The following is a 23,105-nucleotide window of genomic DNA, read 5'->3' as shown; positions in this document are numbered from 1 at the left end:
ACGCAACCGAATATGCCCAACGTTCACACGTGACAAAAACCTCGACGGCTTCACCTCGCACATATTCCACATTGACACTGATCACTGTTAGACTCTTTCTCATGCCCAAAATTGCGACAGGAAGTGGACGTTACGATGACAATATGGATGTAGTGGGAGTAGACGAGGAACGAGAAGTTGATGAGCTATTGGAAGATAGGGCAGACCCAGTCATAGGCGACACAGAATTGATGGGAAAACTTCGCGAGGCCTGGCAAATGATATGGCCGCTGGATGTTATCGTCGAATGGCTTGAAAAACAGCCTGCCGTATGTCCTTCCCTCTGACTTTTTATTCACAGCTCACAGGTCACGGATTTCTTTATTTTGCAGTGTTCATCGTGTGTGTCACAATCACGCAAATGCTACCCTTCACCACAACCAGGTTCGTTGCGCTGTATGCCATGTGCACGTTCAAGGGCCAAACCATGTCCACGAAAGCGCCAGTTTCAAGTTGAAAAGTCGGCTGAAGTACTTCAGCTGACGGTTGAGCATGTCGAGAGGCTCGTGGAGCAAGCGGACGCCTCTCCTTTCAAAATGCCAATTTCCGGCAAGTTATGGAGGAGTACCTCCGAAAAAAATATGCGTCGGATGGCACGCAAGTCCACACCTGGACGTGTGCGAGCCAAGAATGATTTTCAAGAACCGGGCCCTTCACAAATCATTTCTGCCCCTGCCCCGAACTTCGAACTTCTTTCCCCAGCCTACCCTGATACCGATCAAAATCCATCGCGGCCACCTCAGAACGCTCCCACCGGCTTGACAATCAAACTTCCACCTTTTGTCGGTCGGGGTGCAAACGACAAAAGAACCAACCTGGTGGAGCCAGATCCAAGACCTGAAGCTCCTATTCACCATTCGCCTGTCATTCCACAAGACTCTCATGTCACGATACAGGATGTACTACCCAACGAACAGGATTCCAGTCTTCTTTGGTCACCACTCTCCTCCGTCGGGGAGTGCCTGCCATCCCTTGATGTGAATAACCCACCCGTCGAAGAGGTTCAACCACAACCACCAGCTCCTCCGCCGGTGGTTCCAGACGTTAATCCAGCACACACGGTCATTACACTTAATGCAGTCGATTCCGGATTCGAAGAGGAATTCGAGGAGGTTCCGGTTGTTTTTGCGAGCGAGTTGGATCGCGCTGAAGAGGAGATTGCACGACTCAAGTCTGCCTTGGAAGCACAGGAGAAGGAGGTTGCAAGGCTCCAGCGTAACCTCAAACGACGGGACGAGCAACTCGAGGATATTCGCGAAGAACTTGACGAAGTTATTCATCTCCCTACACCTCGCGCAACGGCAGCCGCAGAACATGAAAACAGTATGCGAAAGTACACTGCCTGTCAGTATGTCGCGCGGACTCTGAGAGCCATGCGCGTAGAAGGTCTGACGGAGGAGGAACGAGAGGCTTTGCTGTTGAAGGCAGAGCGCCATCTTGGCAGACTTGCTAATGTGGAGATGGATGGCATATGGGATCCCAAGGCCGATGCAGACGCCCTCTTCTTGGGTCTGGTCAATGGGTCCTCTGCTAGGGCAGCAAGGCATGCTCAAAGAGGAGCGACTAATCCTACCCCAGCCAAGACGACTAATCCTACACCAGCTAAGACCTCTGTGTCTGCATCCGGAATTCCCCAACAACGCCCGCCTAAACGGAGACGACAAGGAGACTCGGAACAGCTATGATTGCTAATGTCAATGCAATCATCCAGAACCCATGTTTTGACGCGTGTACAATGTTGTACAATGCTTGCGCATGCTACATGCCTGTAATACCAGATATTTAACTCGGTATTGTACGAAAAGGTTGTGTGGGTCGTTTACAGTGGATGTGTATTGCTATCATATTACTGGCATGTAATACGGCACTCTGAATCTACACGATATCATCATCATCATAGTTGGAACTTGTGACTTGGAACAAGGCCCGGCCGCTGACCGGCCGACCTCGCATCTTGCTCGCACCTTCTATGCATTACACACCATGACTAAATGTTCCTCCCAATGCACCACAGTACTGCTAACGTCGTGCCAACGATAACTTTCTCAAGATTTGACTAGCGTGTTCCGGCAATTGCAGCAAGACATGTGAAATATAGATGGTCATTCAGCAACGTCGGTGACGAACTCGGGCTCACGGACTCTCGCGAACGTGAATAAATGTAAATGCCAGCGCAAACCCATTTCACGAGTTGTTGGCTTCGGGAATGGTCATAGCCGAGCCGGAGGATAAGAAGCTCAAGTTCGGTTCACAGCTTCTAAGTTGACGTATCACATTCACGGAGGATAACGTCCCCAACGATACATCCATGGCAAACCGTCTCGCACAGGTTTCTGGTCACCTTAGTAATGCACATGGACGCGGGCTTCTCTCCGGAGAGGTGGCTATAATCACTGGTGAGTTGTGTTATATTGCGCGAAGCTATGCCAGGCACTAATGTTGCCACGGTTAGGTGGTGGACAGGCAAGGAGATATGTCCTTGAGGGGAAGGTCAATATTAATGAATATGTGCTTTTATAGGGCATCGGACGCAGCGCTTCCCTGCTGTTCGCAAAGGAAGGTGCCAAAGTCGTGGTTAGCGAGTGAGTTTCGAATAGATTCCAGACCTAGGGACTTCATGTCTAATTCGTTATGCTGCTCAGTATTGACGCCAAGAAGGCCTCGGCAGTAGTGGAGGAGATTAAGGCTGCAGGCGGTGACGCAATATATGTCGCAGGAGACGTTGGCGCAGACGACTTCCCACAAACAATCGTGGACGCAACTGTGAAGTTAGTGCTGTTGCGCCATACGAGTGGATCTCATTTCTGATCGTATTTCAGGCAATATGGCAAGATCAATCACATCGTGAACAATGGTCAGTGTACTTGACGGTCATGAAGGTATCTTCAGTTCTGACGCATGACGTAGCTGGTTTCACACACGACAAGATGATCCACACCATGCCAGACGAGACATACGACATCATCATGAAAATCCACGTCCGTGCACCCTTCCGCCTCATTCGTGCCGCTGCACCTTATTTCCGAATCAAGGTTCGTTCAAAGCGCACTTGATCCGGTCGTTTCCGTGTAATGACGAGCTCTCAGAGCAATACTCCAGAAAATCGTTCTATCATTAATGTCTCTTCGACGTCCGGTCTGCATGGAAATGTTGGCCAAGCAAATTACGCCGCTGCAAAGTCTGCAGTTGTAGGTCTCACCAAGACTATTGCGAAGGAGTGGGGGCCATTTGGTGTTCGTGCGAATACCATTGCATTTGGCCTCGTGCACACTCGGTACGACATACCGAATTGTACCGCTATTGCGCCTGACAGGATACAGGTTGACCGCGGCCAAAGAGGAGGGTGCAACCATTGAGATTGACGGTCAGAAGGTTGCACTTGGCATTCCCGGCGCAAAGCAGCGCACTGCTGCTCAGAACGTAACTGCTTTCGCGGACATTCCTCTGCAGAGAGGCGCCACTGCCGATGAGGCGGCCGCAGGCATGCTTTTGTACGTTTCTGCCTTTATCTCGATACCTTAGCTAACGTATGGTATGTCTAGCCTTGCGTCACCGCTTGCGTCGTATGTGAGCGGCCATACGCTGGAGGTAACGGGCGGACGAGGAATCTAGTGTCGTATTTCATTTCATGGTCAACTATCTGCTGTGCAGCTGTATTACTTTTTCCGACATTTCTTCATTGCTAGGGCATCGATTCAGAAACTTCAGCCACTAAAATTCACGAGCGGAATGGTCGTGGAGCACATATTTTGTCACTGTTTTTACTTATTATTCTGACGAGCACACCGAGGGAGAGCAATGTACCGTCCTACTTTGTGGCACGATCAGGATTCTATAGTCAGGGTCCACCCAAATTCAACGTCGTACCCGGAACTGAAATCTAGTCTAATCATGATGAGGTCTCAAAAATGCAGCATCCATGCCCATCCGCGCAACTCTAGCTACATCATCTCTGCTCAAGCCAAGGCCTAGTGGAGGCTGCGCAAGAAGCATAGCGTACTCTCCAAGACAGGACGTTCGAAAAGGTAGCGTGTCATCGGTCTACCAATAATGGAACACATCAGACGAAGGAGCACATGGCGCGTAAAATAGTGTGCTTACACAAATGACGATAGGATGGTCATTCTTCAGATAATAGCGAATATGATGCGCGTCGAGGGAAGCTACGGTTTTGCATCTAGAACAAAGATTGGGTTCGATAGCTCACCGAGTTAATGTATGGTCCTACAGAAGATTGGAGCTCAGGCATATCTCGATGCATGGCTTGTACTGTCCATTTGCGCGCGCGCTATTGGGTAACTCGGCTTGTTTGATTATCTCTTGAATGTCCTTGATTGCAGCTCGCTCGGAAAATTTCTCTGCATCAGCCCAAAAAGACATGTGCATTCTCGCTTCCTCGGACTCGGTGCTATCTGAAATGAAGCGCTGAAAATGACCCTGTTTGAGATTTTGAAATTTGGGGTAGAGAGGGTGAGAGGGATCTCTGAGTCCAGCTGGTGTATGAGGGTTTGTTGTGCCCGTAACACATTCAGACAACAAACTGCATTCCGTCCCTGGCTGCGGGATATCGGCAAAGAATAAAGCCTTGAGTTCATCTGAAAGGAATGTCGCGTGTCCGAGTCGATCCGGACGACAGCTAAGGAGTGCCAGGGAATCCTCAGTTGTGTTCTCTGTGGACTACAAATCCTAACGTCATAATTGAGTCGCATACACCAGAGTGAACATCACAAACCTCTGCGATGTGCACAGTCAACCCAAGACCAGCACCCTTGGCTCTTGAGAGGTGTCGAGTAAAAGGCTGCATGTCGCCTTTTCTTGGATTCCCACATACATCGATGCCCACGACTCTTCTGCCATTGTTCTTCATCTCGATTGCAAGTCTAACACATTCTTCAACGTCCAAGTCACTCATGCGACGATCGACGGACACTATCAGGGCGGCCTGAGTGGCAGGATACATCTCTATTTCATCAAGAACGACTGTGAGGTACCTCTCTCGCATCATGTACTTTGTCGCGCGAGGTGTAGTCCGCAGTTCGAGGTACGCGCACTGAGGATTTTCCGCGCCATCACTTGCGGGGTTCAGGAACGACTGTAGGACTGCACGAGTAGAAATCGCAACTGCTTCCGGAGTGGATGTCAGAGCGTAGATGGCGGGGAACAGCGGGAAAAAGTCAAATATTTCGTTCAAGATGACTCCAGACCTGAGTCTTTCGATAGTTTCTGCGACCTCAGGTGTTAGTGCACTATAATGCGAGTGTTCCTGCGCAAGTTCTAGAATTGTTTTGATAGGGATAGACCCGTTAAGATGAGCATGAAGTTCTGCCTTAGGGAGCGACCGAAGGAAAATCACGTCGTCAGGGCATAGCGACGATAGTGCAGCAGCAGCAGGGCCTGCGATCTCTGGCATTCTGAGAGGCTACTGAATTTCAAACTTCTTGCTTTATATATGCCATGAGTCAGTTCTGACATAAAATTGACAAGGACGTCTGCACGAACCAGATTAACTGCTAGCTGGCTACCTGCTAGGAGAGTCAAGACGTTCGACAGCGGCTATCCTGGACGGATTGATTACCTGCAGGGGGTCTATAGTAACATACATCCTGCCGGGACCCCCCGACCGCCAAACTGTTGCAGGGAGAAAAGGACTTTCTGCCGCATTCGGACAAATTAGCATTAACATTATGTTTTTGGGTTTAAACTCGTTTCGTATTCAATCTCCGTTCCATTCGTCACTATTCCCCATCGTGTTTACGTACCTTCACCAACGCTGAGGTACGTGTCTCCGTTCTTGCTGCATGTTGCTCCGTACTTATTCGAACTACTCTAGCGTCCTTTTCTACAGCAGGGAGGTCGTAATTGAGTCGTCAGGTCTTTTTAGTGACATAATTGTCCAGGTGGTTCCAGACTCAGTGTTTACGCGACTCTCCCAGACAAAGCTCGGGACTGTCTGCGAATCAAAACTAATGTACTTGAACGTGCGTAGCTCACGCGGGACACACATAGTTCGAGCGGGTCATGCGAGACCTAAGGGTACTCTATAATAGGAGGAAGTATGCAGCGGTGTGTAGCGCGAAAAAACACTGGCAGGCCGACAGACAAGAGACTACTGACAACAATTCTCAGCGCAGCTATATAATCAGACAAACAATGACATACGCATCCGACACGGAACTGAGGATTGGGGACTTGACTTGAAGGAAACCCAGTGAGTCAAATCACTGAATTTCAATGTATTTATCATCCAGTGTGGCGACATAACCTCAGTTATGAATTCAATTGATTTCGCAGCAGCGCAGCTTTGGTTGTATAAGAGAGAGGGAAAAGAAGTTTGAATAGTATGTATTATTCCAATCATTGCGAAATGACGTGACAAGACAAGTTCAGAAAAATGCCTTGGTATCCTTGAATCTATACTGGGTGTCAGCATCTTGGAAGGGCTTCGAGAACAAAGCGACGAACACTAGTGTCCTCATTCCCAGGTGGAATGACCATAGCCTCCAGATTTATCCTCGCCAACCCCAGCACCAAAGAAGGCAGCCTTAAGCGAGCCATTCACGAAGAAGGTAATCACAAGAGCATCAACATCAGCGGCAATGACAATCGAGTTCTTTTTCGATTTCAATACGTCCCAAGAGCTATACCCCAGCGTTCCTTTGGTCAGGTCGAGTCCCTCTCCGATGCCAAAGGCCCACCCAGTACCGCTATGACCGTCAGTGGTGGTGACATTGACATGGCTGGCGACAAAACCGGTTATAATGCTGACTGAAGCAGCAGTCACGCTGGGAAAATATTCTAGGCGTACTCTCGGTACTTCTGTAGGTGGATCGCAGGTGAGACCCTCGCGTTCACAGTCTTCTTGTGAAATATGTTTCTGCACCTCGTGTGGCGGGAGGCGCTTTGATGCACATAATGCGCGTGCAAGTTGTGGATGCTGTTCTCTGCCGCGCTCTTCTCCGTATACCTAATCTGTTTGCATCCGCTTGAACAATGGGCAGTACGTTACCATATCAACGCAAATCCACAAGTGTGCAACAAAGCATGCACAATTGTCCTCACGATGACTCAAGTACTCACCTTTGGCCTTTGTCAATGTGGACAATAGACCGTAGACCGTGGACTGTGGACAAGTTGAATTGTGACCCCCTTGAACAGTATTTAAGTCTGTCCGTCGACCAAGTTTTTTCTTCAAACCACTCTCCCTTCTTTCGAAGTTCTCAAGTCCCTCTCGAAACTTCGCAACTCCTGTATTCTTGACTTCAACTTCTACTGTTACCAAAGATTATTCTGCGTTGTTTCCACACAGAGAAATCTACACAGAAAAATCCTTGGTAAAAAAAGTCAGTCGCCCCGGGTCGTGACTCTGCTGAGCCATGTCGGGTGGTTCGTTGTTTGGAGCGCATCTGCAAGTTGGGAGTCAACAGTCTCAATTCACAAAAACGTGTCGGTTTTGTCGTCTTGGTTTCTCATGTCTGTCGCACTGAGCCTCAGCCTCAGGGCAACGTTACGCCATGTGCGAGTCGCACATGGCGTAACGTTGCCCTGAGCTGCTCCTCACTGTGGACAGATATCACCATCGCGCCGCGAAACGTGTATACTAATGTGGCTCCTGCTCGAAGAAGAGATCCATGTGCGAGATCTCGCACATGGATCTCTTCTTCGTGCACAGGAGTTCGCCTCGCATTCTAGAGTCTTCCTGTTGTCTGTCCGACTCGAACTTCCCATAACATTGCGGATTCACGGACGTATGAAGTACGGTACCATTGCAGGGTACCGTACTTCATACGTCCGTGATCATGGACTGGCTCTGTCAGGTGCTACCATGCGTCAAGTATCTCTCAGTGTCCTGTGATACTCTCCAAGCAGCGTGGGCCGTCATGACTCGTTTACAGCCAGCTCGCATGGAGGCTCTGGAGGCCTACGAAATAAAGTTTGGCTATACAGCTCTGTCCTTATGGTCTGCAATTCTAACGCCACTGAACCCGCACTTTCTTGTTCTAACTGGCCGAAACTGTTCGAAGTTGACCCATGTTAAAGTATCTGGGTTGCCAGTGCGTTGGTCTCAGTGGTCTTTAACGCGGTTGACATCCTTATCAATTAATTTTATGAGCTTGCGTGACCGACCTTCGATGTCTCCCTAACGGTGAGACGTCGAAGCAGAAGCAATCCACTTGAGGGTTAGGCTCACTCTGTCAGATTAATGATTATGCAAGGAGAGAATAAATGGTCAGTCAATCGTGACTGTATAGCTGGCGATCAATCAAAGCTCCTCACCTTAAATTGAGACATGTTTTGAATTGGGATGTATAGTTTCCTAACAACTTGATGGTCAGCGGGGCACACTGCTGGTCCACGCACATACGGCGTACCAATAGAAAATAGTTGTTCGAACAGTGAATTGAACCTAAATGGCGACTTGGGTGGTGGACATCACTCATGCATGATTCCTCTTTATATGGCTCCTGAATGACAAAAAGTATGCGTTCAGTTAATTCTGGTGTTGCCGGATGGTGAGGTACAGGGACAGGGGGAAGTAAATATTGTACCTAAAAGTTCAACTTTCCCTTGCACACGAACTTTTTGCTCCCGGGCCCCCCCTTGCACCTGCCAAAATTCACGGCACATCAAACTCATCAGTAAGATGCACTGCGGAGTACATGCTAAGTCACGGTAGCACGAAGATTCCGAGATCTGCCTACTCACCCCCAGGGCTAGACCTTCGACAGTCTTAATTTGAGCCGAGGATTATCTGACTGTCGCCCCACGCGCGAATTAGCTATGATCACTGAAAGCAACACTTACACACAAAGTACTATGTCGCCATCCCCAGGCGCCGTTGACAGTATTATTTTATCTCCTAGACGCAACTGCTGTGAGGAGTCATGATTAATGATGCCCAGTATGTCCAGCATGCATCCCAATCATCGCCCGGCGATCGCCACAACCATGTCTGCTTATTGCACGCATTAACCCGGATACCAGTGGTAACTGATGCCACCCCTGACTCGGAAAGTGCTGCAGTGTTGGTCTTGAATACGATGCTTGAGTTTGGCCCAAGCAACCTGCGAAAGAGGTGACGTGTTAGCGGCGCTAACGTGTTGAGATGTCGTGATCTGCGTTAATAGCCTAGCCATAAGATGGATGTATGTGAAACTCGGCTCACTGTTGAAGCGATAACAGCTGGGACATCAATAGGCACGCCCAAAGATAATAAGTGAGATTTACATTAAGCACGCATAGCAGCTGGTGTGGGTTGTAGTGCTGCGTTCAAGAAAAAATTACAGAAGAGCGTTCCACTCCCAACAAGAATCTCCGCAACTTCGCATCCAGAAACAGAATCCAATACCCAGTCTACCAATGGTGAGAGGAAATCGCGGACTGGACGTTGACCCTAGTGGTGATGACAGGGAGGCTGGAGTTGTCGTCCTGGGCGGGGATGGAGAAAATGCCAGTGTCAATAGTCTTGTGCAGGTTAAGCATCAGCCGAGAGATGAGAGTAACGGATATGCTGTAGGTCATATTTAATATCAGTCTGAGTTTATCGTACCAACTGCTCACCAGCTAGTAAGCGTGGTCAGACTGCCTCTGGTAACAACCTTGACAACCGTCAGGAAATAGTCAACCTAAATTTAAGATGCGGCTGTATATGCTCACTGAACCAGACTAATTCAATCTGTGAGTGCTTTGTGACTCCATCGGTGCTAATTCGTCAACTCACGTAGTACGTCAGAATGTTCGGTACACTAATCAACACCATCGCTCTGAAGGCATGCAGATCAGATTCACTCGAATCACAATCCCAATAGCAACCTTACCCGAAATACATAACTCCTACGTTCATTTGATTGAGCATTCACAATACATATGCAACGAAAGATTTACCATCATGAAATATGACATCAATCATATTTTTCCTGGTGAATAGAGACAACCGCAGCAAGCCTCTACTTTTGCAAATCCTGTACACTGTAAGGATGAGGATCAGTAATTGGAAGACCAACTCGGCCACCCATGCCAGCCCAACATCTGCAATAGGATAATGTCGTGGCATCAAATTGCATGCAAATGAGACAAAAATTTCACTGACGGGCGGCTCTGCAGAAACTTTTGAGTCAGCACGCAGAGCGGCGAAGAGGATGGCGTACGTGTCCGCTGAAGTTATTTCATAGCAGCCAGCTCCTGACAAGATGACCGCACTGCCTGAAAAATGCCCAAAAGACCACACCTAGAAACAATCAGTACAAGAATGTAAAATACTATCTGAAGTCGTACAGAAACTGCTACCCCAAGAGCAATCATGATGATTATCATGCAAGTAAGCAGGCGCTTATTACCACCGTAGAGAGCGTAAGTACGAATAGTCATTATGACTGCAATTTTCAGTACATGAAGTTCTTGCAATAAATTTCGACTCACAGCAAACCATGATCACTTGGGAAAAAATGGCCAGTTGTCTGTATAGCGTATATTTTGAACAGCTAAGTTTTTGTTGAGCAAAACAGCAGATATCCAAGAACCAGAGTAAACCAAACCTCTACAGAAAGAAGTTGTGAGTTCACCAATTGAGTACACACATAACGAAATCATAGAACCTCATCTGAGATCGACACGAAATTCATAATTAAAGCGCAGATATTGACAATCAGAGCGAAATAGCGATTGAGCAGAAATAACATTGCAGACAGCGCTTTCGGACGACGCCAAATAAAAGCGATTTCTTCTGGTAGGGTCGTCATATGGTCGTATATCAAGACACCTATAATATCGCGTTATCATTCTGGACCACAAAGAAAACTAAGCTCTGGTACTGTTTCCCGCCAGAATGGTGAACCCGTTGACCAAGCTGTAAATATTCAATCACCATCGGGATGGATAGTCAATCTATGTGCGTATCACTCACATCTGCTGCGCATCCGAGACAATAGTATCCATTAATGAGCCAATTTTCAATGGGAGAAGGGGTTGAAAATGTGCGGCGATCCGTTATATACCAGCCGTGATCGATTGATCAACGGTATTTTCCGCAATCACGTCAATGAAGTGCTGTGTATGCAAGCCTGTGCCGTTTCGAAGCTATATATACCGTTCCATGCTAAAAACACAGCGATCATGGCCACCATGGCGATCAAGTGGGTTCGAAAAGATAAGTTGGTGACTTACTTATGCTTACATCAACTCCGAGTCGGCACTAAACCAGAAGATGTGTACGAGAAATTACCTGAAGTGGGAAAAAAAGCAGAAGCAATCCATTGAGATTCCATTAATACTCATTCGTTGACTTCACGTAATGCGTCAGGATGTTCGGCATATTTACCAGTGTCATCGCTCTGAAGGCATGCATATCAGATTCACTCAAATCACGATCTCAATAGCAACCTCACCCGATATACATCTCACCTACGTCCATTTAATTGAGTATTTACAACACAGATGCAACGAGAGATTTACATGATATCAATCACATTTCTCCTGGTGACTAGAAACAACCACAGCAACCCTCTAAGTTTACAAATCCTGTACAGTGAGGTTGGAGGTCAGTAAAAATTTGGCCACCCATGCTAGACCAATACCTGCATTTGTCTAAGGTCATGACATTGAGTTGCGTGCAGACTTAGACTTCAATGACAGGCGGCTCTGCAGAAACTTTTTAGTAAGCACGCAGAGCGGCGAAGAATACATATCTGCTGTTGAGGTTTTATGGCAGCCAACTCCTGGCAAGATGACCACATTGCCAGAAACTCCAAAGCTCCCACCCAGAAACGATCACCATCGAAGTAGTGGCTAGGATGGTGATATTGCTGGGCTTGATGTATCTAGTCCTACGACACTAAGTGAGGAGTGAGAAACGGCAAAGCAAGGGCTCACCTATATTGCGATCATTGCTAACAGAAGGACACTAGCCTGCAAAGTAGAAGATTTAGTTAAACGCCGGTTCCAGAAATGTATCTCAGGCAAACATGTGGAATATTCTTACCGGTAGCCAACGGAACTTCTTCTTGCCGGTCAGGACTGCCCATTCAAAGAGACCAAGAATTCTCATTTGAGCCATTTATTCCATCATAATCTTCGATAGGTCAAGCAACCCAGTGTGAATCAGTCAAATGGATGTGCATGAATGTGGATCATCGATACGCACAAGTTTCTTCCGGTGAGTTCCAGGCTACCATCTTCATTACGTCAGACTGTTTTAAGCCTTTGCTGGGATATGATGTCAATTTGGAGAAACATTAGGCCCGGCCGCAGTTTTTATCTTTTTGAGAACAACCTGAGCGATCGCAGTCTACTAATCGTCCGCATTTTATTACCAGCCTGTCATGGCCTGTGACTGTCATAATATTGATATGCCTGGAAGTTCCGGCACTCGGGTTGATGTTGATGTTGATGTTGATGAAACACTTGTACCGGATGAGGTCTTCACAGCAAAAGCAAGTGCTGCATATAGGCATCGAAAAAAGACATACCATACAAGTAAAATATACCACGAATGAGATAAGTCTCACGAGATGCCGCGGTCCGCGACAAAGACTCGAAGGAGTTCCAGCGTCTTTGGCAGTGTCATGAACTTACAGAAAACCTCCGCTGCGCCCACTGCCGAAACGCTCTCCGAGTCCTTTGGCATCCCGAAGCATCTTCTGCCTCTGTTTATCGTCCATAAGCCGTCCACCTAGAGACATATCGCGTTCGTGATCCCAGATAACCGAGGGTTCGCTCTGCTTTGGCCTGTGCTTCTCTTCCTCTTTTTCTCGTTCTATATGTGACTGGACAAGGGCTGAACCACGAGCCTTGCGCTGGCAAATAACGCTCAAGTTCCGTTTCAAACTGACCAGCAATGAAAGGAAACATACTGTGTGCTCATCAACTCCTCTGCGTATCTCTTCATCCTGTCGCCGTCGCTTGGCTGCGTCATGCGACTCCTCTTCTGGCTCTGCGTTTGTTGCCCGTCGTTTCCGTCCAGCAACTTCGTCAGCAAGACGTTGTTGTTTTTCAGCAGGTGTCTCAGTCCAAAGGGAAGATCCAGAATCGTCCCGCGATGGTGCAGCGCTACGTGCAAACTGACGAGGCCTGGCTTTCGTAGGGTCAAGTGCTACATGGCTTCGATGAGTACGCAACATAGAGAACCGCGTCTTGGGTGAAACATACACGCCAATAAGTCGCCTTTTTTTGGAGGTACAAGCATCCACTCCTCCCGCTGAAGCTTTTTCGGCTTGCTCGCTTCCTCCTGAAGTTTCCTTCTCCTTTCCTCCCTCTCTAGAAACTCTTCCACACCTGACTTTCCTTCTACTCGCGAAGCATAGGCAGCTGGAAGCGGTTGAGGCCCGACATCTGAATCCGAGTCATCATCATAAGGAGCTTGCGGGCGAGGTAATGATGGTCCTACGTATTGTCGTTTCGGGGGCGGTGTATTCGATTCGCTCGTTGAGGGCAATGAAGGCCCAGCTGTGCGGGAAGCAGCAAGGTCGGGTGGCAGAGAGGGTGTGTAGTCGTCCTCTTCGTCAGAATCCTCGGCCGACGCGATGGATGGAAGGAGATGTGCTGGAATTTGAGGACCGATGGAAGACATTGGAGTAAATGGCAGCGATGAACTTAATCTTAATTCAGTTGTAACTCCTAGTAGCTTATGTAATTACCCATCACTTTTGCCGCCGCATTCAAATGATTCATGCGTTCCCTCCATTTCAACTGGCCAGCGTAGGAACGATTGGTTTCCTTCCTTCTGTCATGGTCTGACTAGGGGAGACTATGGCCAGTATGCTCGTGGTCGACTTTGTTTTATGAAGCTTCACGAACCCACACAAGCTCTCCGTACAATACATGTAGGTCCTGCCGCCTACTAATTCCATCATGAGCACTCCCTCTGTCAAAGCTGAGTTCTAGCATGTAACTTACGACCTGCCGACCTGCTTACGATCGAAACAATTTCTCTGACGCAGATCAGAATGATCTAGGAACGCAGATTGCAAAGGAAGTCACGGTCGCTTTCAGAACCGTCGGACGCATCAACTGGATTCCTTAGAGTCTTAGACCGGCTGGGTCTGGTAGTAGAAATCATGATGTTAGCCTTCCTGATATCTCCTTCCCGACCCAGCGAGGCCGAGCGATCATTCGAGATTTGTTCGGGACACGTATCATTTTCCTCGCGTGTACTACCTCGAGCTCTTATGAATACGTACTCCGAATTATCATTGCATTCAACCCAAGGACGCCCAAGCAGGCAAAACGCTTTTATCAAAATCTATTTTTATTGAATACAAGGATGTGCAGAGCAGGCGGGAAACAGGTAATGTAAATATCAAACATGATAAGCAAATCGTTTCCACCCGTCTCAGAAATTCGAACGGGTCACGCTGGGGTCCAGTAGTGGGTATCATGAAATGGCGTCATGGCGTCTTGAGTAGTCCGTCTTGAGTATCGTGAAGTGGTCCTTTTCATAGCATGGTGGCGGCGTGAATGTCATGAAATAGTCGTCTTTTGATAGCATGGTGGCGGCGTGAACGTCATGAAGTGGTCTATTCTGAGGTAGCATGGCGGCGTAAATGCCATGAAATGGTCTTGTTACTGAGAGCGTGTAGCTTCGCGAGTGTCGTGGGCGATGATCGCGTTCCTACTAAACGTGGGCCATGGTCGTTAGCGTTGCCCGTCACGAGTGTCGTCAAATGATCGTGTTCTGAGACGTCGTGGCGGCTTGAGTGTTCTGTCTTGAGTATCGTGAAGTCGTAGTATCGTTAAGTAGTGTTCTTTCTTAAATGTCGTGAAATGGTCATGATTGATAGTGTCGTGGCATTCGTGTCATGAAACGGCCGGTTATTGATGGCGTCGTATTCTTCTCGTCGGATTGTGGCCCGTGACTTTGGTGGGCTAGTATCGTGGTATGTCGTGGTTTAGTCGGTAGTTCTCGGCGCTGTGGTGAGTGACGAAGCTGCAGCGGGTGGGCACAATGTGTTGGCGGACGTGCGTCGCCAGGGTAATGGTGGTGGTGGTAGTGGTAGTGGCTGGAATCGCGGCTGCGACCACATTTGTTCGATGGCGAAATGACGCAACGTGGGCCTTGATTTGCGAACCAGGTTCTGGAACCAAAAAACCGCATCGACTGTGAGAGGAAGTGGTGATCTCGACGACGTTGGGTGATTGCCCATGGCGGCAACCCAGTCGTCCACGAGGGACGCTTGGTCGCAGACGTGCCATAAGGTGGTCAACTAGTTTAACTGAATTCAACGAGCATTCAGGAGGTAGAAGGAAATCCTGACCAATCCTGTTGGCGTGTCGCCGAATGCGAGAACGCGCAATGCTGTCGCAGGTGGCGTTCAATCGCAAAGCTCTAGGTTTGCGCTAACAAACAGCGATGCCTAGTCTAGTGACGAATATGTCGGTACCTTCTGCTGCATGAGCTTATGCGGTCAGGACTTCTCAGGCTGATATCGAAGCGCCGCAGGAGGGGGAGGTATGAGTCGACCGGCGGCGTGTTTCGTAACCGGGAGCGGGTACCTTAGCCAGGAGGCAGCGGCCTTTGTCTTCCGAGCTAACAAGTCAGTGGGGCGGGCAGATCCAGGAAGACCACCACGGAGAGAGTTGGTGACCTTCGTTTAGACGTCCATGGGGTTGGAGAATCCGAGGGGAGAGGATTGGTAGTATTTGTAGCCGTCGTCCGGAATTTGTCGACCAGGAACAGTGGCCGCAGGTTCGACGGACAAGAAAGGCCACTGAAAGTCGGTAGTTGTTGCGCTTGGGGGTAGAATGTCGACCTGGTGGTCGTCCTTCGTGTGTGGAAATAGCATAGTTGTCCTGCGACCAAGTTAGGAAAATCAAAGTCTAGGAATGATACTCCATACCTGATGGATAGTCCTTTTGTCACCAGACGACTCGACGTCTTTGGTGTCTGAGGTTTCGTCAGTGAAGACGTCCTTCCGAGTCGAGTCGTCGTCGTGGGCTATGAGGGTAGTATCAGATGTGATAGAGATCCGGTTACATTTGGAGACTGGGGTAGACAAATCGAGTGTAGTGTTGGGTGTGGTCGAAAGGCTTGTACAATCGGAGGTGAAATTCGACAAATCGAGTGGGATAGTGATGCTGGGTGTTGATTCGGGTACAAGTGACGATGAAAATGAAAATGAAAATGAAAATGAAAATGAAGATGAAAAAGATGGTGAAGAGTGAGTCTGGGATTGAAGTGAAGCGAAATTCGCGACTGGGCGAGTTATCTTGATTTAGTTTGCACTCTGGGCCATCCGGTGCTGTCGGAACGGTATCTGTGAGGTTCTCACCGGTTGATGGCGCACCGATCTCGCCGCCGAGTATTTTTGAAGCGGTTCTGTGCGGCGATGACGAAAACGACGGTAGTCGCGTCGTGCAGGCCGATGCGACAATTAGGCTGGTGGAACCTGGCCTTGGACCAGATTGAATGGGACGGCCGACAGTTTGGTTGAAGAAAACCACAGATAAAACGCCCGTGAAGGCTAGGCGTGAAGCGATATGGCAAGAGGAGGAAATCATAATGGTGAATATCGTAAAACGGTATGCAGCGTGCGGGCAAAGACATTCGACGGCGAACGTTAATACTTATCCTTACCACGATATTTGCGCGTGCTTGCCAACTCGATGTTGAACATGACGCGTCAGTCACGTGTCTGGAAAAGCAACCTTCAGCTTCATCCTCCTAACTATCAATTAATGATCAGAGGTACTGACAATATCGTCAGCTGATGAACGTTCGAACGTTCGAACCCCTGTCACATGCGAAAGCTGACAGTAGCCTAGGGTTTGATCGCGATATCCGATTCGCGATTATTGCAGCCAGCTGCTATATTCGCAACTTTGACTCACTTACCGTATCTGTCATTCGTCTTGTTTCTGGTCATGACAAATTGACAGCACTATGGAAAACGCGATATGCTGGCACGATTGTGGATCGCTTGCCTCATTATACAGACTGATTAGCCTGTTAGAAACGCAGAACGTCGCCCCACCTTCGCACTCGGAGTCATCACGAATCACAAGTTACCTCAGAACAACCGTCACCTTGCAAGACGGGATGGAACAGCCTATCTCGATGCGAGCCCCCCGGTTAGTCGTTATACCTCGCTTGAGATCTCTGCAATATGTACAGGTATGGCGTCGTTCTCGAGCGCTAACACATGTTGGTTGTTTTCAGCACATTAATGGGTTGGTTTCCGATAGGGGATCTGACCGATTGAACAAGATATGACAACCATTTCAACTCAATGAGTTATCTCTAAAAAGGTTTAGTGTTATCGTTCTCAATGCATTATAATCAATATCACTTACACCAAACCCCTGAATATCTCCCAAAAGACAACTTTGAGGTCCTTTGGCCCAAATTCGACGATAAACGCGGTTTCGGGTGTACAGAGCATCCAACATCCATGCATTTTTGGTTAAACGGATCTTCTTGCAATTGTTAACTCTGCACTGCTCGTCAAAACCAGTTTGACCATAACGGACTCCTCAATTTGTGGCTGTCCACTTACTATTACGGCGATCTTTTGATATCAGGAAAAACTGTTCAAGACCAAGCGGAATGCAAGCAAACTTTCATCCGTACCCGTCCGACTCCTCGTACATTGTCATTGATGGCGACGCTAAGGTACCGCCGGTCTAGAGCGTGGATGCTCGTGGAGGCCCTACCCATACGCAATGCATGTGCTCCATCGTCACAACGGCTTTGATCTATTCACCATCCATAAATTATAACGACACGCAAAAACGGCACACATTGGTGATCGGTGTATTCATCTCGCCGACCGGGCTCTTCAAGAACCGAAACTTCCTTGCAACCGATGCGGCGCAGCATGCGATGTGGGCGATTAAATTGTAGCCCCGGACGGAGCCTCCTTTTTCATGAGAGATGTCGTTTTTCATTGATCTGACAAGGATCACTAGTCTCATCAATGACAAGTGACTCTACGGGGGACTTGTAACTACAACGATGTAGTGAGCACCTGTTGGCATCATACTAAATTATATCATATCCTCACTGTGCAGTTTATGTAGGTGTTGTGAACGTATTTCTTGTCTCAAGGCACATAATTATTGCCTCGTACCACGGGCCATTCCTTTTTTCACAGATATCACCCTATATCACCCCACAAAATATCCCCTGTTGAAAACGAATTAACACCCCTCACAGCCCCTCCAATCGGCCCGACACCCTCATGGACAGACTTGTACATAGTGCGCGCTCAGGCTGCGGACTCTAGGTGGTCTTGCCAAGTATATTTCCGGCACTCGCATCTGATGCTCATCGGAAGTGGACGAGGCACAGCGATTATATCGCCACATGGAATTGTCACATCAAAAGTCTTAGTCCCCTGTGCCGCCGCAACCTTCCAAAGTAACACAGCAAACACCTGGGAGGTATATAATATCATGTCATGATATCGTCAACGACGGCGATGTGTACAGCCAGGGTACAGCCTGATTCAATGCACACTCTTGATCCCTCGATGTTCAGCGCATTAATGCTACGATGGTACGGGGCGTTCATCAGATTCGAAGCATAATTGAATGTGTACGAGATGATATCAGGTCGCATTTTCAGACCGCAAAATGGCGTGATCGTCGATGATCGTTCAAAGATAGATTCCATCTACGCTCTCAGATCTGTCTTCATCTATGATCTGAGCAACATCCGAGTCCTGCGAGATAATGTAATGATCTGGATCAGGCGGCCAGTCTGATCAGCCTCTCCCCGAAACAAGTGTGGAGCATTCATATCTGCATGTCTATTCACCCATAAAAGATCCTGATCATGTGAGTGAATTAAAGCTAGTGTTTGTAGAAAAAGTACCGTGAACGTTTGAACCACTGTCGTCCATATCTACATTCATGCAATAGTCCATTTCAAAAGTCCTCAATAGCCTTCAGATGTTGGTGGGTAGGCCCTTCTCGCACCGCCATAGCCTCCTTGGCCGTAACCACCCTGGGCACCACCATACGTTGGCTTCCCGCCGTAATATTGCGTGCCACTAACGCCGCCTACAAGGCTCGCAGCGCCAGCGTGGTAGCTTGATGTGTCCTCCTCGTAGTCTCCACCAGGGGTCGTAACAGAAGCCGTGAGAAGCGGGTCCTTGACTTCCCAGACCGCAGCTTTGGATCCGACGGAGAACTCGAGGTCTTCACGCTGTGAAAAATAATATATATAGATGGGTGTAACAGATAATCCAAAAACACACGTACCGTGATACTATCCCAGTATTTGTATACCATCATCACACTCAACAGGACACACAGGGTGAAGAAGAAGAGGCCGTCCAAGTAATGCTTGATGGCATTACATATGGTGACGCTGAAAGCGAACAGGAGAACTTGAGCGATCGCGTAGAATGCGATTCCGAAGATGATGTCACCGAGAGGCCAGCGGTCGTCAAGAGTCCGGAATACTAGAATGAGTTGCGAGATGGTATATGTGGCGACACAAAGGATGGGCCAGATGAGGTAAATGACGAAGAGCCCGGTCGGTTTCGAAGGAGAGAATGAAACAAAAGATTTGAAAGTGGCGATAGAGATGAAGAATGATGCTCCGAAGACGGCGAAGCAGGATATCCGAAGGAACCAAAGGGAAAGAGGCGTTCCGTCTTCAGCGAATTGGAATCCAACGAAGCCGTTGATAAGCAGACAGCAGTAGGCGGTTGCTACTAGACCTGTATAGACTGCAGCAAACCACTACGCACATTTGTGACATGATCATGGCATGATTTTGCATGGCAACTCACGGGATAGCTGACGTTTGCAGTCGGTATAATTCCCGAGTCTAGGAACATTGCGAGAAGCTCGATGACCATGTACAACCAAAAGAACATCACGATCTCTTTGCGTCCAACCGCGGTGTACTTTGAGCGAATATGATAGATCATGATTGCGGTCATGATTATTGCGACGATATGAACAAAACATGTTGCTGAACGGATGAAAATCAGCCTCGTACGCTATATCCATAGTGTTGGAATACATACAGGGCTGGAAAATGAGGGTCTGGCCGATTTGAACGTTGCGTGAGTAGCATGTAGGTTCCACGCCTTGTCCAGATGTACCCATCAATGGGCAAATGACGAGAGCAGCAGTGCTGCACACTCCATCGAAGGAGCCAAACGTGATGGCCATAGCTCCAAGTAGATGATAGTACTTAGAGGGGTGTTGTGCGAGCTTTTGAGAGATGAATGTCGGGTAATATTTGGTGGGTGCAGGGCCCTGGCCTGGTTCCGTTCAACGTGCCGCTTTGTGAAGGGCCTTGATATCGAGAGAAAGCGAGCGAAAGGTGATTAGTCCGAACGACTTGGAATATCTGGCAGGTCTTCGGGTAACTGGCCTGCAAGTAAACCACACCTAGCGGGTATTGTGTGAAAAGACAGGGAGCGGGCTCGTCGCCCTATGTGAATGCGGTGCGTTGAAGCCGAGATGGCAGACAACGACTTGCACAGGCAGGCTGAATTGCTCTCCCACGCCACCTCTCCAGACAGCATGGGTCTCTCCAGGTCTCTCCCTAAACCCACAAGTGACTTGGAATCGACACCTTGTCCACTCGTATACAAATGGTCTTTCTAGGACGTGTTCTCTTCGATCAAAGGCAGCCGATACGCTCATTATGTGCACCTGAAATGAAGTCAACAGCACGACACGACACGACATTCCATCGATGCCACGGCGAAGACATGTTTCTGAACAGTATCTTTAACAAACTTCTTTTGCCTTGGTGACCTTGCATGAACATTTCAATATGGCTCCTCAAGGACTGAGGACAATCGATTCTGATCCCAATTTGACACACTGCTCAGAAGAGGATGCCGCGGTCGGCCTTCACTGTATCGCAAGGCAATTCCTGATTAGGTGCGTTCATATGTACTGCCCAAAAAAATATACATAGGACGCCCTAGTCCATGCCCGCCCATGACGGGTTGACAACGCTGTACTGTTCGGTTGTTGGATGGCCCATTGCGGACTGAAGCTTTGCAACCGGTGACTGCAAGATCCGCATTCTTACGAAACGGCACGGGTGACGGCGCCTGGTGTCTGCCAGTTAGCCACGGTACACGTTGATATCTCCCACCATGTCACCTCATGTCACGCGTAAATAACGGATCACCTACATATGTCTTACGATTTCGCCGCGCTGTGGGCAGAACGTACGTGCACTGCGCATACGCTGCATTACCCTTGATAAACTGTTCTGACATCCTTAGTCTGGACACCACGTGCCGCGCCATCACACCCCATGCTACGAACATGTGTATATTATTACTACAACGGCTGATATTACTGGTTGCAAGTATCGGTATTGGAACTCGGCTTTTCGAATGCAGACATCCCTCGTATTTGTAGCCCGACTTCTGCGAACACCGGAATACTGACGACATCGCACACGCTGATCTATGTGGGACTTTCGGGAATGCAAAAAACGTCCCTTGACTATTCAGTTTGGAGTATGACAGAAGTATCTCCTTTGGGAGTAAGCCGTTAGTATCTGAAGACACTCTGGCTAACTGAGGCTGAGTTGCACGCCCACTCCCATGGATGGGGTAACGGCTTTGCTTCAGGGTTTCCCAAGTTCGTTTCATGACAGGCGTTTTTTTTTCGGATCGTCCGTTTCAAATCAATGCACACAGTTGAGGCTTCTCCGTTGAACGCCAACAGCCGCGTTGGCGTTGAACCTTACTTGGTGGCGTTTTACAAGCCTAGTTTTGGGATCCTAACAATCTAGGCCTTTGCCTACAAAGTTAGAGTACTACTAGTTCGTCTGCTAAGATACCTCCGTGGTTCCATTGTTCAGAACACGCGCTGGAGCCTTGTTCGTTACCGCCGAATCAGTGGCCATAGCCGAAGATCAAAAGCATCCTTTTCCTTGCGCTCATCAAAATGAGTAATGACGCCGCAGGGTCACGTACATCATGTGCAAGTTTGGGAAGCTTTGTTTACAATCGAATCCGGATGGTTGGCTCACGCTCAGGCAGCTGCCATTTTGGTGTGCCACAACTAAGTACATAGCTATGGATAGGTAGGCTTCGACGGAACACCATGTGGAAAGAACTGAGGCCGTAGCCATCCTTCACAAATGCCATTTCGACCGATATTTCAAAATAAAATAAAACGGGTCCACCCTCATTTCGCGGGCGGAATTCGACCAAAGATGTCATTTTAGCGACAGTGAATGCCTCGGTGATTGTACAAGCGCAGGATCCATTTGGGCTCGACTGCGGAAAGTAGCGGCTAATATGGGTTGTCAGCCAAACAGGGCCGGATGATTGAACGTGGCATTGTCAAATGTCGATATGGTTTCTGTGATTTGCGTGCCGGGCAACTTGGCTACGGTTTGCTCGCCTCCTCATGCGTATACATGCGGTAGAGAAGTAGTCAAACTTAGGCTGGTTTAGCCCGTTGCGTAGCGATGGAGGCCATGGCTGTTTTGCCAAATACGTGAGAGGGGAGGGGTCTAAAAGTAGATTGCCGTTTTATTCTGGACAGTACCGCTGAAAGTCCATGATGTGAGCTCCAAATCATACGCCACATTCTCCGCTTCGGGCGCATGGAAATCACTATGGACTTGTGCCAAGTGATCAAGGAATCAGAGCCATGGCGCCTTGCGGGGACTTCGTGGATTCCCACTTAATACTACTTGAATTCAATGGATAGTGGGCTTACCGGATCAAGTTACTTTCAATTAACCCCTCGCCTGCCGCTGGGGCTGGGTTGATATCGAAGATGAACTTCGAAGGCGTTTGACGACTGCTTACCATCTTTGCGAACCGCCGCCCACTAACCCTGGCACCTGCCTTTGGGTTCATAAATCAAGCGAGAGCTTATATTGTATGTATGCTACATTAGCCAACTCACACCCCAAATGTGAAGTAACCTTCCATGACCCTCACGTACCTTAGCCACAAGGTGTCAATAGTGAGAAAAGAGTGTTGACTGATTCCGTGGCATAGTACCCCCCCTGTATCGTGTAAGATAGATGTGGAACATGGTCGAATTCTCCTGAAACACACTCCACGGCTTTATAATTTATGGACAAGGCGCGGCTTGACCTGGCCAGATCAATTATTATCTTATCTAGGTCA

General features: G+C 48.4%; 8 protein-coding genes across 8 annotated transcripts; 3 read left to right on the top strand and 5 right to left on the bottom strand.

The window, feature by feature from the left end:
- The first annotated feature begins 35 nt into the window (after positions 1-35).
- Positions 36-1,933, top strand: DEU56DRAFT_901885 (uncharacterized protein). Its single transcript, XM_041356572.1, has 2 exons — positions 36-308; positions 372-1,933. The coding sequence occupies exons 1-2, from the start codon at positions 102-104 to the stop codon at positions 1,722-1,724; spliced, it is 1,560 nt and encodes a 519-aa protein (XP_041207661.1). The 5' UTR covers positions 36-101; the 3' UTR covers positions 1,725-1,933.
- A 414-nt stretch (positions 1,934-2,347) lies between these two features.
- Positions 2,348-3,651, top strand: DEU56DRAFT_738168 (uncharacterized protein; the record flags this gene model as incomplete). Its single annotated transcript, XM_041348642.1, has 9 exons — positions 2,348-2,439; positions 2,508-2,514; positions 2,560-2,621; positions 2,682-2,807; positions 2,859-2,893; positions 2,947-3,071; positions 3,126-3,313; positions 3,360-3,530; positions 3,582-3,651. The coding sequence occupies 9 exons, from the start codon at positions 2,348-2,350 to the stop codon at positions 3,649-3,651; spliced, it is 876 nt and encodes a 291-aa protein (XP_041207660.1).
- Positions 3,615-5,449, bottom strand: DEU56DRAFT_949545 (Metallo-dependent hydrolase; the record flags this gene model as incomplete). Its single annotated transcript, XM_041359113.1, has 5 exons — positions 3,615-4,080; positions 4,141-4,216; positions 4,268-4,302; positions 4,564-4,716; positions 4,772-5,449. 5 exons carry the CDS (start codon positions 5,447-5,449, stop codon positions 3,925-3,927), a joined length of 1,098 nt encoding a protein of 365 aa, XP_041207659.1. The 3' UTR covers positions 3,615-3,924.
- Positions 5,450-6,131: 682 nt separating this feature from the next.
- On the bottom strand, positions 6,132-8,328 carry DEU56DRAFT_949539 (uncharacterized protein; the record flags this gene model as incomplete). The annotated part of the gene is made up of 7 exons (XM_041359112.1): positions 6,132-6,804; positions 7,117-7,308; positions 7,598-7,724; positions 7,785-7,856; positions 7,930-8,050; positions 8,164-8,228; positions 8,314-8,328. 7 exons carry the CDS (start codon positions 8,326-8,328, stop codon positions 6,512-6,514), a joined length of 885 nt encoding a protein of 294 aa, XP_041207658.1. The 3' UTR covers positions 6,132-6,511.
- Positions 8,329-8,896: 568 nt separating this feature from the next.
- On the bottom strand, positions 8,897-10,971 carry DEU56DRAFT_901881 (uncharacterized protein; the record flags this gene model as incomplete). The annotated part of the gene is made up of 14 exons (XM_041356571.1): positions 8,897-9,101; positions 9,203-9,219; positions 9,430-9,547; positions 9,598-9,635; positions 9,694-9,702; positions 9,758-9,849; positions 9,922-10,065; positions 10,127-10,134; positions 10,185-10,264; positions 10,312-10,409; positions 10,456-10,519; positions 10,632-10,795; positions 10,848-10,882; positions 10,940-10,971. 14 exons carry the CDS (start codon positions 10,969-10,971, stop codon positions 8,897-8,899), a joined length of 1,104 nt encoding a protein of 367 aa, XP_041207657.1.
- A 1,593-nt stretch (positions 10,972-12,564) lies between these two features.
- Positions 12,565-13,790, bottom strand: DEU56DRAFT_399943 (uncharacterized protein). The gene is made up of 2 exons (XM_041346034.1): positions 13,180-13,790; positions 12,565-13,123 (listed from the first exon to the last, which is right to left on the bottom strand). The coding sequence occupies exons 1-2, from the start codon at positions 13,598-13,600 to the stop codon at positions 12,603-12,605; spliced, it is 942 nt and encodes a 313-aa protein (XP_041207656.1). The 5' UTR covers positions 13,601-13,790; the 3' UTR covers positions 12,565-12,602.
- Positions 13,791-15,771: 1,981 nt separating this feature from the next.
- On the top strand, positions 15,772-16,530 carry DEU56DRAFT_901880 (uncharacterized protein; the record flags this gene model as incomplete). The annotated part of the gene is made up of 3 exons (XM_041356570.1): positions 15,772-15,829; positions 15,878-16,187; positions 16,246-16,530. The coding sequence occupies 3 exons, from the start codon at positions 15,772-15,774 to the stop codon at positions 16,433-16,435; spliced, it is 558 nt and encodes a 185-aa protein (XP_041207655.1). The 3' UTR covers positions 16,436-16,530.
- Positions 16,531-18,904: 2,374 nt separating this feature from the next.
- On the bottom strand, positions 18,905-20,154 carry DEU56DRAFT_871751 (chitin synthase III catalytic subunit-domain-containing protein; the record flags this gene model as incomplete). Its single annotated transcript, XM_041355731.1, has 4 exons — positions 18,905-19,174; positions 19,231-19,716; positions 19,767-19,951; positions 20,007-20,154. 4 exons carry the CDS (start codon positions 20,152-20,154, stop codon positions 18,905-18,907), a joined length of 1,089 nt encoding a protein of 362 aa, XP_041207654.1.
- Positions 20,155-23,105: the final 2,951 nt, after the last annotated feature.

This window comes from Suillus clintonianus, assembly GCF_016758775.1.
Source record: "Suillus clintonianus strain FC179 chromosome Unknown DEU56scaffold_43, whole genome shotgun sequence".
Classification (NCBI taxonomy): domain Eukaryota; kingdom Fungi; phylum Basidiomycota; class Agaricomycetes; order Boletales; family Suillaceae; genus Suillus; species Suillus clintonianus.
The sequence above is the reverse complement of the archived record's forward strand: the minus strand, read 5'-3'. Positions and strand labels throughout refer to the sequence as shown.

Coding starts and splice junctions, on each gene's coding strand:
- DEU56DRAFT_399943 (XM_041346034.1), bottom strand. CDS start 13,600: ATGTCTTCCATCGGTCCTCAAATTCCAGCACATCTCCTTCCATCCATC. Junction 13,124..13,179: donor AAAAGGCGACTTATTGGCGT/GTATGTTTCACC, acceptor GAAGCCATGTAG/CACTTGACCCTACGAAAGCC.
- DEU56DRAFT_901885 (XM_041356572.1), top strand. CDS start 102: ATGCCCAAAATTGCGACAGGAAGTGGACGTTACGATGACAATATGGAT. Junction 309..371: donor GGCTTGAAAAACAGCCTGCC/GTATGTCCTTCC, acceptor TTTATTTTGCAG/TGTTCATCGTGTGTGTCACA.